Genomic DNA, 14,964 nt, shown 5'->3' on the forward strand with positions numbered 1-14,964 from the left:
TGACGATTTTTTAGGGTACCGTTGCTGGCCGTTTAGGTGCAAATTTTTCAAAGTAGGTCGCTGGTTGGTATTCCAGGACTGTCCTATCATCAATTGCAAGCAAAATATCCGAGTCTTCAGAATCACCCAAAATCCCGAATTTTCAGCAGATCCAGACCTGGAGAAAATTGTCGATATTTGAGGGTACCGTTGCTAACCGTTTTGGTGCAAATTTTTCAAAGTAGGTCGCTGGTTGGTATTCCAGGACCATCCTAGCATCAATTGCAAGCAAAATATCCGGGACTTCAGAATCACCCAAATCCCGAATTTTCAGCAAGTCCCGACCTGGAGAAAATTGACGATTTTTTAGGGTACCGTTGCTAACCGTTTTGGTGCAAATTTTTCAAAGTAGGTCGCTGGTTGGTATTCCTGGACCATCCTAGCATCAACTGCAAGCAAAATATCCGGTTCTTCAGAAACACCCAAAATCCCGAATTTTCAGCAGGTCCCGACCTGGAGAAAATTGACGATTTTTGAGGGTACCGTTGCTGGCCGTTTTCGTGCAAATTTTTCAAAGTAGGTCGCTGGTTGGTATTCAAGGACCATCCTAGCATCAATTGCAAGCAAAATATCCGGGTCTTCAGAATCACCCAAAATCCCGAATTTTCAGTAGGTCCCGACCTGGAGAAAATTGACGATTTTTTACGGTACCGTTGCTGGCCGTTTAGGTGCAAATTTTTCAAAGTAGGTCGCTGGTTGGTATTCCAGGACTGTCCTATCATCAATTGCATGCAAAATTTCCGGGTCTTCAGAATCACCCAAAATCCCGAATTTTCAGTAGGTCCCGACCTGGAGAAAATTGACGATTTTTTAGGGTACCGTTGCTGGCCGTTTTGGTGCAAATTTTTCAAAGTAGGTCGCTGGTTGGTATTCAAGGACGCTCCTAGCATCAATTGCAAGCAAAATATCCGGGTCTTCAGAATCACCCAAAATCCCGAATTTTCAGCAGGTCCCGACCTGGAGAAAATTGACGATTTTTGAGGGTACCGTTGCTGGCCGTTTTGGTGCAAATTTTTCAAAGTAGGTCGCTGGTTGGTATTCAAGGACCATCCTAGCATCAATTGCAAGTAAAATATCCGGGTCTTCAGAATCACCCAAAATCCCGAATTTTCAGCAAGTCCCGACCTGGAGAAAATTGACGATTTTTGAGGGTACCGTTGCTGGCCGTTTTGGTTCAAATTTTTCAAAGTAGGTCGCTGGTTGGTATTCCAGGACTATCCTAGCATCAATTGGTAGCAAAATATTCGGGTCTTCAGAATCACCCAAAATCCCGAATTTTCAGCAGGTCCCTACCTGGAAAAAATTGACGATTTTTGAGGGTACCGTTGCTGGCCGTTTTGGTACAAATTTTTCAAAGTAGGTCGCTGGTTGGTATTCAAGGACCATCCTAGCATCAATTGCAAGCAAAAAATCTGGGTCTTCAGAATCACCCAAAATTCCGAATTTTCAGCAGGTCCCGACCTGGAGAAAATTGACGATTTTTGAGGGTACCGTTGCTGGCCGTTTTTGTGCACATTTTTCAAAGTAGGTCGCTGGTTGGTATTCAAGGACCATCCTAGCATCAGTTGCAAGCAAAATATCCGGGTATTCAAAATCACCAAAAAAACCGAATTTTCAGCAGGTCCCGACCTGGAAAAAATTGACGATTTTTGTGGGTACCGTTGCTGGCCGTTTTGGTGCAAATTTTTCAAAGTAGGTCGCTGGTTGGTATTCAAGGACCATCCTAGAATCAATTGCAAGCAAAATATCAGTGTCTTCAGAATCACCCAATATCCCGAATTTTCAGCAGGTCCCGACCTGGAGAAAATTGACGATTTTTGATGGTACCGTTGCTGGCCGTTTTGGTACAAGTTTTTTCAAAGTAGGTCGCTGGTTGGTATTCAAGGACCATCCTAGCATCAATTGCAAGCAAAATATCCGGGTCTTCAGAATCACCCAAAATCCCAAATTTTCAGCTGGTCCCGACCTGGAGAAAATTGTCGGTTTTTTAAGGGTACCGTTGCTGGCCGTTTTGGTGCAAATTTTTCAAAGTAGGTCGCTGGTTGGTATTCAAGGACCATCCTAGCATCAGTTGCAAGCAAAATATCCGGGTCTTCAGAATCACCCAAAATCCCGAATTTTCAGCAGATCCCGACCTTGAGAAAATTGACGATTTTTGAGGGTACCGTTGCTGGCCGGTTTGGTGCAAATTTTTCAAAGTAGGTCGCTGGTTGGTATTCAAGGACCATCCTAGCATCAGTTGCAAGCAAAATATCCGTTTCTTCATTATCACCCAAAATCCCGAATTTTCAGCAGGTCCCGACCTGGAGAAAATTGACGATTTTTGAGGGTACCGTTGCTGGTCGTTTTGGTGCAAATTTTTCAATGTAGGTCGCTGGTTGGTATTCAAGGACCATCCTAGCATCAATTGCAAGCAAAATATCCGGGTCTTCAGAATCACCCAAAATCCCGATTTTTTAGCAGGACGCGACCTGGAGAAAATTGACGATTTTTGAGGGTACCGTTGCTGGCCGTTTTGGTGCAAATTTTTCAAAGAAGGTCGCTGGTTGGTATTCAAGGACCATCTTAGCATCAGTTGCAAGCAAAATATCCGGGTCTTCAGAATCACCCAAAATCCCGAATTTTCAGCAGGTCCCGACCTGGAGAAAATTGACGATTTTTGAGGGTACCGTTGCTGGCCGTTTTGGTGCAAATTTTTCAAAGTGGGTCGCTGCTTGGTATTCAGGGGCCATCCTAGCATCAGTTGTAAGCAAAATGTCCGGACTTTCGAAGATCTGCCTATGTTGCTTGCTATTGTTGCTTCAATCGTGTAGCCTATTTTCCCGTTGTGTACAATGATTAACATAGTATGCACAGGGATAGGAGATAACAATTAAAATTCCTTTTCTTTCTGATCTTGTGCCAGTACTCCTTGCAATCTTATAAATGTTAAAGTCACTGAAACAAGATGAACTTTTGTGTACTTTCAGTAGTCCTTTCTTATCTCATTTATATAATGGGATTAGAAGAACCTGGGTCTCTTTGGTTTACAAACTAGGTCAGTTGTAAAATAATTGTGCACATTGTAAAAATATGTAATTTCTACCTGATCTGTATGAAACCTTGATAAAATGTTTGTTTTTATGATATTTAACCGATGTTCGGAATCGTTTGAATCATCTTGTATAAAGCAATGTCACCTGCTTCCTTTCCTTTAAGTATTTTACAAACTAACTAGCGCCAATTGCAGCTTACAATCAGTGCCTTGAGCGCTTTGATTCAACATGCCTGTCTTAACATCACTCTGTACAAAAAACAGACACCTGTTTGAAGTTGTTAAAGACTTGCGACAGGTTTATTTAGATGACATGTTTGATATGCATTTATATATTTTCCATAAACTATGATTACATTTACGCAACAACATATATTTCCATTTAAAAACAACATTTATAGACATTATATACATAGCTTTATATATTACAACATTTTCATTCATATTACTTTCATACATTTTCATGTAACTCTACATGCTAAGATCCAGTAGATCAAAAATATTTAAACTGCAGTTGCACTGATATTTGAACAATCTATTAACTGTTCATGTCAATCAAAATATTGTATATACTGATTAAAAAGTGATCGCTATTTCATCAGAGGAACACCGGCTGCACACGAAAATAAAGAGCCCATATATTGATTTCAAAAATGATGTATTACAGACTTTGACTTGGTAAGAAATGTGGCTATACTAGCGATTGTATTGCACGACAATCAATATGATTTCATAGAACGCTATTACGAAATAACGGGTCTAACCAAAGTATATAATGTTAATAATCAGTTCACACACACTTGAATAGCAAAGTAAGTTTATAGCCTGTGTGGGTGAGGTTAGCGAAGAACCAAAACCACATGCAAATCTGTCAATTCTTTGACAAATACCACATAAATAAACTGCTTAATGATTCGAGCCAATTATACTTTGCCTCTACTATTTATGCTATATTATGATAAGTCATTCGTTCTGCGCTATGCTACGAAACGCGCAGAACCGTCAGCTTTAAACTGATTAGGGATGCCATTACAATGTTCGTGGCAAAATATTGCCGCTAGAATCATGAAAGACAACACCATTGAACTGCAGCCATTCTTTGTAATATCTTATCATGCATAAAATCACTCTACTTGGACATAGCAGTTTGGTTTGTTGAATTATAAATATGTGAATTATTAAATAAACGATCTGGGCGGCCCGGGAAGCGCATTAGGAAAAAAAATAGACAAAATGTCTTAACACGGTGACAATATTATGTTATGCTTTATTTTTAGAAAAAATACGAATTTGTATTACTGTGTGAAGGAATTAAACGCGTTTTTGTTACTTACTTTATAGAAATGGATCCTCCAATCTAGAGGCTTCACAAGTAGTGCAACGTTTCCGCTTCAGATCCCGTGCACATTTCTCAATATAAATCCAAAAATCTGTTCAACACATACGCATCTTCACTTACTGGTTATCATATAAATGATATCATTTTGTTCTTTAGCTTGGTTAAAATTGAAAATATTTTCGTTAAATATTTTTAAACGCAACGACATAAATGAAATTGATGTCAAAATTGACATTACCCAGCCGATATGAAATTAAAACGGCATGGAGTTTATAAGTATGTAATGAGATTATATTTTGTATAGAAATAACCAAAGAAATGGTCAGTATCATAACTAGAACTCGCACTCCACCGAAACAAAAACATTTTCAATTTATATACACAGGCCGTAGTTTTCTCGGATGAGATGAATAAATATGGCTGGGTGACGGTATTTTCATATTAGCACTTGTATTATATGCATACAATCACAAAGATTACCACGACTTATGGGTTTAAAATGTATGTCCTCCAGTGCAAACTGTCCTTTTGTTAACGTTTCTTCTTTTGTTCAAAACGGAGTATTTCCATTAATTCTTTCTTTATCTATGGTTTGTTTTTCATCTTAATGCCAGGGAGTTTCATTGTCACCTTTTTTTAAAAGCTCTTCTCCGCTGATATGATACTTGTATCAAATGTATATCTTGTAAAAGTCTATCATCCACGATCAAAGATCTGTACATATTCTGCCACTGAAAACTTACTGAAATTGAAATATATTTTTGCAGATTTTCGTTCAACTATTCAAAGTGTAAAGGGGGCTAATGCACTTCCTCTGGGGTAGGCGTCGGCGTTCATGTTGTTTAAAGTTTTTAAATAAAGATAAGTTTCTTCTTCTTTACTTAAGATATTCATTTAAAACTTGCTGTTCTTGCTCATTGTGACAATATATATATAGTGTGACAGAATATTCAATTCTCTTAACAATATATCAAGAGTTATGTATCTTTTTAGCTAAGAAAGTTTTGTCAAAGTTTTTCAGATAGTACAATTTTGTACTTTTAGCCATTGCAAATACAACGTTGAAACTTCACGCTCATCATTCAGATAACAACACACAACTCCAAGTCCCGTAACTATTATATGAATATAAAAAAAATCCCTTCTACGATTTAGAAAGTCAAGGTTGAATTGCTTATATATTGTTCTTTCCCAAGTCAATAAATATATTAAACTGAAACTTTTAATTATATAAGTTATTTCAGTGGATAAAACATGGTAAAAGGTGCATGACCTATAACTCTGAATTGTATTTTAGAAAACTTTTGTACCATTTGGGACCTAGAAATGCGGTTTGAAATTTTGCATGGAAATTACTACTGTCACTATTAATGCAGATGTTTGGTTGAAACTGTGTTTGTGAAATTAAACAAGAATACAGCATAAGTTTAATAACTCTTGCATTATTATCTACAATATAAGTATTCTTATATAGACGACAAGCCTTTACATATTCGAGCATACTGTCATGAGACAGCTCTTGTTGTTTAAGGATTTTCATAAAGCCGATTTTATTTTTGTTGAAAATTAATATGAAATTATATTCGGTGTAATATATTAATTTTATATTATCTATGTAATTTGCAGAAAGGAAAAACAGGTGTATGTACCTCTGCATCGCAATTTCTATTTCCATGACTTTCGTTTCCGTCTCCTTTTCTCTGAAACACTCTTGGCAGCATCTTAAGCAAATACAAAAGTATAAAAAGACATAATCTAAGACATTATGACAAAAAAGAAAGATAAAAGATAAAATCGAAATTGTTTTGCAAAAGAAAATGTCAACTTTGTTTTGTTCAGCTAGAAACGTTGAATGTACCATATCTATTCTAACGGTAGTTAGTTCATCACTGTTATTTTACAGTACAAGAACGCGCTAGAGTTATGACTGCTTTACTATGTCTAGAAAATTAGTTCCTGTGATATTGGTTCATTATAGTTATATGAATAAGTATGTATCCATTTATACCATGATTTCATAAAATACAATCATCTGTTGCACCACTTTTTGCACTAACTAGCTGTAGAAAGTATTTTCTGTCGCAATAAGTGTTGATTAGAAAAAAAATTAGCGAGTGTTTAACCAATTTACAAGACACAAAACTATATAATGAAATAACCAATTAAGTAGCTTAAACAAAATGACAAAAGAATATGTAAATCCGTTTGAAACAAAAACGGTCTTTTCTGCCTACGTTATAAGTTATATGTAAAAAAAAAAACGTTTCAAACCTGAAAAATGCCTGATGAACGTTTGTCTGTATACTGATTAGCCATTTTCAGTTCAGCAACCATCTTTTCAAGGTCTTCGTTACGCTCCTTCGTAATCATAATGTAAAACGTCATAAAGAGTAAAGAAATGATGCAATAAATTTATATGTTCTGTTTTTATGGGCCTTCATAATCATACGAACATCATAAATTGGTTTGAAATAGTGCAAGACATTTTGATGATTCAAGCCGTTTATAAAACAATGATTTAAACTGATTCAGTAAGGTTCATTTGCTTCTGCTATTGACTCACGTATAAGGTGTTAACAATCTATTCTAACACCTTTAAGATTTTCTTTTATATAAACGTAGAAGGATTTTATCATGTGTTGTATTGTCGATTAAAATACGTTTCGCAAAATGACCTACTTACGCATAACAGGGATTTCAGATTAGTATCCCTCCCTGGTGTAATTTGAACTTGTCAGAATGGAAATAGATTATACAGTCATGTAGTTTTGCGTGCTTTGTTGGCAAATAAAAAGCACGTTATTTTCGTTCAGATGCGAAGTAATTAATCAATCAGGCCTTCGGCCTTCGTGATTAGATAACTAAGCATCTGAACTCAAAACGGTGTTTTATGTGCCAACAAAGCACGCTATATTTCCCAAATGTAACATCACTAATTTAAACAAAAAAAAAAATAAAAAAAAACATACGGACGTTGTTAAACAAATTCAATAGAATTACAAAGGACTACTAGATAAGAACTTTATCAATTTTATTAGTTGAGTTTAGAGTCATAACGACACAATTTTGGTTATATGGCGATTTTTTCCAGCTTTTTATGGTGGAGTAAGGTTCTATGTTCCGTCCAAGCACTGAATCAAGCATTGGCGGATATGTGGTTCTGGGGCTATTTGTGTATGAAAAGTATTGGAACCACTGCCTTACCCTTGCATGATCGTAAGAGGCGACTAATAGGGTCTTAACACTTGGTTTTGCTGTAACTCTGATTCCAGCAGGTATGCAAATTTTGATTCCATACCTCATGTTTTTATTTCGATGTAAATGAGATGTGAAACCAAAATTTGTAGTCCTGTTTGGCGCCATATAACCTATACTGTGTTGGTGCGCCGTAAAACCCAAATATTAATATTAGATCGAACCACAGATCTTCCGTTGGCAACTAGAATATGTCTGTAGAACACAAGGTGTGTCTCCAATGATACATTTATCACATATACTAGTATGGTGCAATAATTCAGATGTTAGCAGTCTTAAGTGGGTATGGCCTTAACAAATATTTTATATAAAGGATTCATTATTCTACGCCATATACTTTCATAGCTATAACCATCACAAACAAAAAATCAAGGGAAAGATCTCTTTAATTAGCGCTAAAATCTCAAGACGAACGCCAAGTGTTTGAGGTCACCTCATGATAAATGCTCAAGCAAGGTTTCATGAATTTGTATTAAACACTTTTTGATCTAGGCACGTCATTAGTGAAAATGCGCATTTTTGATTATTTCGGGAGCAATAACTTTGGAAATAGAGGTGGTGCCAGACGAGAAATAGAAGATGTGCAAGTTAACATCATGATAGAGACTCGTGCTAGTTTTCATCAATTTATTTCAAATACAATTTGTTTTACGCTCGTCAAAAAATGAAAAAATGCGGATTCTTTTACTAGTTTAAACAGTTCTTTTACAGATTAAAACTAGGAGGTCCGCAAGTTCATATCGTGAAAAAGACTCATGCAAGGTTTCATCAATTTATATGAAATACTTTTTGAGCTATGCCCGTCACAAGGTGAAAATGTGCATTTCTGACTATTTCAGGGGTCAAAACTCTTGACATACGGGGCGGAGTTACACAAAAATAAATAAGAGGTGCACAAGTTCATATCATGAAAAAGACTCATGCAAGATTTCATCAATTTATATTAAAAACGTTTTGAGCTAGGAGCGTCACAAGGTACAAATGTGTATTTTTGACTATTTCAGGAGCCATACCTCTTGCAGTAGGAGCAGAGCCAGAGGAAAAATAGGAGGTGCGCAAGTTTATATCATGATTAAGACTCATGCAAGATTTCATTGACTTAAATCAAATACTTTTTGAGCTAGGCGCGTCACAATGTAAAAATGTGCATTTTTGACTATTTTAGGGGCTATAAATAGGGGCCTTGAAATAGGGGCAGAGCCAGACGAAACAAAGGAGGTGCGCAAGTTCATATCATGATTAAGACTAATGCAGGGTTTCATTAATCTATATCAAATACTTTCTACATAAACGCGTCATAAACTCTTAAGGACGCTGAGACGGACGCACAGACAAGACCAAATCTATATGCCAACACAACTCAACGGAGAGAGAACAAAAAACATGCATGTAAAGAATGCACTGAGTATGTTTTTTGACAAATTAATTTATATGTCACTCTTCCTTACCTTTAGTGCAAAACACGTATCTCCTATTTTATCAACAGCTTCACGCAAATGAGCAATTGTCATATCGTTTTCTTCGAGCTGCACCTTGAGTTTTGCTTTCTCGCGCTTTTCATTTTCCAAGTCTTTCTCAAACTAAACAGATTTTTGATATCAATATTTGTTTCCTTAGTCAAATACATTATTCATTAAATTAAATATTTACTGTGCAGAATGTAAATCAAGATCGTGAAACGGTTGCAAGTGCAATGTATGTGGTCAAGGAAGTACATTGTATCCAAATTTAATTCTTTATATGATATAGATTGTATTTATCGAAATGGAAGTATGTATGGTCTTCAGATGAATTTGAACATTTCGTTTCTGACTGCTTGCCTCTCTTCCATTTATAAAGAATCGTTTTTGCAAGTTAGTAATTAGACCTTTATCTTGAAGCAATTATATACAGTTTTGATATTCGCTGATCTTCTCTTCATAAGAACAAAAAAAATCGGAACAAAGTGAAATGGTTAGTGAATACCTTCTCTTGTTGTTTTTGCAAGTCAATCATATCAGTCTGAAAGGCATTGTTTCTTGCTTGGAGTTCATGTTTCCTCTTGTTCTCCTGTAAAAATTTAATAAAATCTTAAAATCAGTCAAAGAAATAATGCATTTTCAGTGTTAAACGTAGATGGTAATTGTATGTTTTTCAGTTTATATCTTCACCGATGAGAAAGACAGTTCAAAACTTTGACAAAGGTGAGCCTGTGAAAAAAATATCAGAATGTTCTCCCTGATCGGTGAAGATAAATAGACATATGTTTGTTTTGAGTGAATATGGAATATATTTCACTGAGGAGTGAGAAAATATTAAATATTTTCACGAGCGCGTAGCGCTAGTGAAAAACGCGAGTGAAAATGTGAAATTTTCTCACTTTGAGGTGAGATATATTCCATATTCACGAAAAACAAACAAAGTTTCTTTTTAGTTTATGGAACAAATTTTTATTTCAGCGGGGGAGACAGACGCGCGTAAACAGACGTGACGTCAGACGTGTTGTGACGTTAAAAAACGCACACAACATAAAGTTATATTAAATCATGTTTTTGCTGCATAACGTTAAGAAATTCTCATAGAGTAAAATAATTTGAATCGAGAAATTTACTAAGAATAACGAAGTGCGACTACAATTTTCACTCTGTTTTAAGCAAATAATTTAAAAATTTATACACAATGTACGCGTGGATCGGCTTTTACAGTGAGTCATATGCAGTGAGTGATATGGATTATATCTCACTGATAAAACACAGTTTTTCATCAGTTAGCATAAAATAAATTTCAATATCTCACTGAAAACAAGCATAGTTTCTTTTTATTTGATGTTAATTTGTGAAGCTCAACGAATTTTCTGTTTATTATATGCTTACATATTCAAATAAGAAAGACAGATTATGCCAAAATTCAGATTTATTTAAGCTACTGTTAAACCAATACTACGCCATTTTGTTTTTAAAAACAAAAACTGTATTTCAATATTTCTTTAAAATGTGCACGATCCGCAGCTAACAGATAGTGGCATATGTCAATAGTTAAGTATGCATATTTAGAACTTTTTGGGTCAATTCCGTCAGCAAATTGAATGACCGGGAGATTGCTTTGCTTGCCACAGAAACATTCACTGAAGGTCAGATTAAAAAACAACTGGAAAAAGTTAAACAGGTGAGGAATAACCGAAAAGCATAGGTAAATCAAGCTACACGATTACAGTCAAACTTGTCTATAAAGACCACCTTGGGAGAGTCAAATTGTGGTCTTTATTGAGAGATGGTTTTTTATGCACAGGTTACACTACACTGTAAACGTTAAAATGGGAAACAAAACATGTGGTCTTTAGAGCCAGGTGGTCACTATTTCGTACGTCGGATTGACATCGGGCCGATATTAGATTCTCTAATATAACTATATTTTTCAAAATATTATTTATTTTTTTTGACCTTTTATTTTATTTTATTTACAACAACAGGTAACATAACATGACATGCAAATTATGAAGGGTTTTACGTTCAGCAATGCATCATATATCATATATAGATTACAATGAAATGTCTTACTACCCGTACATATGGATAACATTATATTGTGTATTGTTTTTGAAAAACACACAAAAAAATCAACAACAAAAAAACCTTTCCCTAACATAGAGTTCAAACAAGTTCGAATCAGATCTCTGTGTTTAGGATAGTTTTAAAAAAGTATATTGACCTGGTGCGTTTTAAAGTACCGATCTTACAAATACATATACTCGAAAGAATGCAAGATCAACATAATATACGGATCTTACAAGATACATGTGTATATATACCCGAAAGAATGCAAGATCAACATAGCACGCACTCGTCAAGCTGTTTGGGTTGTTCCCCTTTTATTATATCAACTTGATTCTATTGAGAACTTTTATATCTTCTTTGTTTAAAGTCTGAAATTTAAATAAATCTTTTACATTTGATATGATTTTTTTTCCATCACAGCACTTTCGTGCTTAACATTTGAAAATTTTAATTCGTTTCTGTGTTTCCAGATAGTAAATTTCGTTTCAAAAATGAAATTATTTAAAACGTTAGAGTTTTTCAAATAAATTGTACTTATACCTAGTGCTATCTTGGAATAATCGAGAGTAATGTGCTCCTCGGGCAGAATTAAATGGAATATTTCGTTTACAAAAATCCATAATCGTTTAATATCACAGCATTCCCAAAAAAGATGTTTTAATGTTTCCATCTTCGTTTTACATATGTTGCATAACCCGTTAGATGTGTTCATTAAGAATAATTTGTGTTCCGTGTTAATAACATTGTGAACAATCTCCATTGAAAATATTTCGTGCTCGAAGGGCAATATGATTTGTAAATGTTCATCCAAATTTTGTCCCAACTGAGAGAGGAAAGACTTAAATTTTGTTCCCATTTCAATTCAACTTTTGATGGTGATTTATTATCACAGTATACTAACTGTTTCATTATATCACGTACGTGCAAGTTCGAGTAATGTACCAATTTACACCCATTTGTCAAAAGTTCAAGATTTTTAAACTTAAAAAAGGGCTTTTTTGCTGTTTTTGAGTCTTCATTTGACTTTAAAATAGATAAATACTTTGTTGGAATACTACTTCTTACAACTGACCATTCAGATATCCAATTTACCCTTCTTTTTAGCTTTTGAAAAATCTGATTACTTGACATAAATTGCTTTTTTTTCCAGATCCCATATATGTCTAATACTTGTAATACCGCTTTCTAAAAAGGATTTAATGAGAACAGGATTCATATGAAAAAGTATATCTGTATTATTAAACAAGGAAGTATCTAAAATATCTTCTACCGTCACTGGTGTTATTTTTTGAAGTAGTTTACTCCAGTGCTTTATTGCCATGGCATAATACGAAGACATTCTTCTTTCATAATCGATATTATTTAAATATGAACATCTGCAAAGAAAGAATGTCTGTGAATAGATGTTATCTAACGACTGTAAATAATATTTACCAATTGAGTTCCCGTTATCTAACTTTGAGTGTATGATTTTATAAATCATTTTAATGTTAAGTGATTCTCGTATATCTGAAATATTATATAAATTTATTCCCCCTTGCCATTTCTCTTTTTTCAACGTCAGTTTAGCAACAAGCGACTTTTTCCGTTCCATAAAAAGTTCGAAATCAAATCTTCAAGTTCTTTTTCATATTTTTCCGGAATACCTCTTTATTTTATTTATTTTAGCCCGCCATATTGCATCATTGTCGATATTGTAACCGTGGTGAACGCCAAGTGTTTTTACATACGATTTTGTCCATTTGATTTCCTTGAAAGACGGCGTTTTCCCTTTTAGTTTGCCAATAAAAAGTCCAAATGTTTTATCTTTATTGAGTTTAGCACCGGATGATTTTTTCGTAATATGTCAAATCTTTGAATATGTATTTCAGCGACGTTTCATTTTTAGCAAAAAATTGTGTATCATCAACAAACTGATTTATTTTCGCCGTTAATATAAGAGCTGTTGACGGTAGCACTATGCCTTGAATATTTTCATTTTGTCTTATGCAGCATGACATTGGCTCTGCTTGAATAATGTATAAAATTGGGGCGCACGGACAGCCCTGCTTTATAGACCTTGAAATAGGGAAGAACCCAGACAAAAAACCGTTTGTAATAATTGCTGTTTTTGAGAATTTAAGTAGTGTTGTTATCCAGTTCCGAAATTTCAAACCAAAACCAAATTTTTTAAGGCACATGTCGATCCACTGCCATTCACATCTATCAAAAGCTTTAGTTTGATCTAGAAATACGATAAGCCCCTCCTAATTTTCACGATCTGTATATTCTATCAAATCTTGTATCAATCTGTTTGCTTCATTAATGTTTCTTCCTTCAACGTAACCTTTTTGATCAGAAATTATTATAGTCGGAAGCAATGGTTTTATTCTATCCGATAAGCATTTAGCAATTATTTTATAGTCGACGTTTAAAAGGGTGATTGGCCTCCTGTTTTTTAATGTTTCGCGTTCTCCGTTTTTATACATGAGTGACAAAATACCTTTATATTGTGAATTCGTCAGAGTGTTATTATCTTGGATCAGTTTTGAAAGCAAGTGAAATTCATGTTTGACTAAGTACCAAAATTTTTTATACCATTCCGCAGGTAGACCATCTTCTCAGGGAGATTTTGATTGTTTAAATTTGAAAACAGAGTTTTCTAGTTCTGAGAGTGAAATATACTCATCGAGTTTATCTGCATCTACCTGTGAAATTTTTGTTGAGACCTTCGACATTAAATAGTTTGCAGCTTGTTCATTCACCCCTTCCGACGTAAATAACTTTTTATAGAATTGACATTGTTCTTTTAATATATTATCTATTCCATATTTTATTTGACCGGAATCTGATCGAATTTTCGACCATAATTTTTGTTTTCCCTGTTTCTTTTCTAAATTGAAAAAGTAGGATGTTGATTTTTCATTTTCTTGTATATACTTCTCTTTTGAACGAATTTTTGTGGCTTCTGCTTGCTTTTCGTAATATTCACTTATTTCCGTTTTCAAAGAATCTATTTCAGCTTCATCTGAAGTCGAATTGTCGAAGTTTTTGAAGTTTATTTTCTAAAACACCTATATTTATTTGCGAATTTCTTTTTGTTTTACAATAATCAATTGTTATGTTTTTTACATTATGTTTGAACATATCCCACCAGTCAAAATATTATTGATAAACGTGAAAAAGTAATCTAATTGTTTATATGTGCTAATTCATTAAGCAAATATGATGTATCTCAGAATTAATCAAACTAGGTTCCAAACAAAATTTGTAGAGGATATTTATCAAAATTTTATATGTAATAAAGGGGAGATAATAATTAAGATGCATTTTTATTTTTATGTAAAATGCCGCCATATAAATATTTATATTTACAATAAAATGAAAATATAAATAAAAAAAAATAATAGTGTTAAGAAAATACAGAAAGCTTACGTAACTGTTTAAAACATGCAGTATATAGTTGTGAACAAGGGCGCCAGAATGTCACAATATACGCCCGTCACAGCAAATTTCTTTACACTAGCACCTGTATTTGCAAATGGAATTTTAATTTTCTAGTTGTTTACAATGTTTTTTGTTTTTTTAGAAATTATTGTAATTCTTTTATTTTTCTAAGTCCACAAAAAAAATCCTTACCAGGTAGAGATACCTTAAAATACACCCAAAATTTGAAAGACACATCAATGTTGTACCACAGAAAAGTGGTCTTGGTTTTTCCCTACGGTCAGTTATAAAAAAGTTACAATGTAAGTTATTTATAGTAACAAACTAAGAAAAGTTAA

At 34.2% G+C, this 14,964-nt stretch overlaps 1 protein-coding gene across 6 annotated transcripts in view; it reads right to left on the minus strand.

Annotated features, from left to right (window-relative positions):
• Positions 1-3,182: 3,182 nt before the first annotated feature.
• LOC123555070 (restin homolog) overlaps positions 3,183-14,964 on the minus strand; it is a 41,126-nt gene continuing 29,344 nt past the window's right edge. For 3 of the 6 annotated variants that reach the window (XM_053547433.1, XM_053547430.1, XM_053547434.1), the window contains 5 exons: positions 9,633-9,716; positions 9,116-9,247; positions 6,684-6,770; positions 6,062-6,133; positions 3,184-5,154 (listed from right to left, as the gene is read on the minus strand). In XM_053547433.1, coding sequence (XP_053403408.1) covers positions 5,152-5,154; positions 6,062-6,133; positions 6,684-6,770; positions 9,116-9,247; positions 9,633-9,716 — 378 coding nt within the window. In that variant the 3' untranslated portion in view covers positions 3,184-5,151. Of the gene's footprint in view, positions 5,155-6,061; positions 6,134-6,683; positions 6,771-9,115; positions 9,248-9,632; positions 9,717-14,964 lie in introns of all 6 variants that reach the window. The other 3 variants (XM_053547431.1, XM_053547432.1, XM_053547435.1) reach the window with 3 other exon arrangements.

Source organism: Mercenaria mercenaria, chromosome 7, assembly GCF_021730395.1.
Source record: "Mercenaria mercenaria strain notata chromosome 7, MADL_Memer_1, whole genome shotgun sequence".
Classification (NCBI taxonomy): Eukaryota; Metazoa; Mollusca; class Bivalvia; order Venerida; family Veneridae; genus Mercenaria; species Mercenaria mercenaria.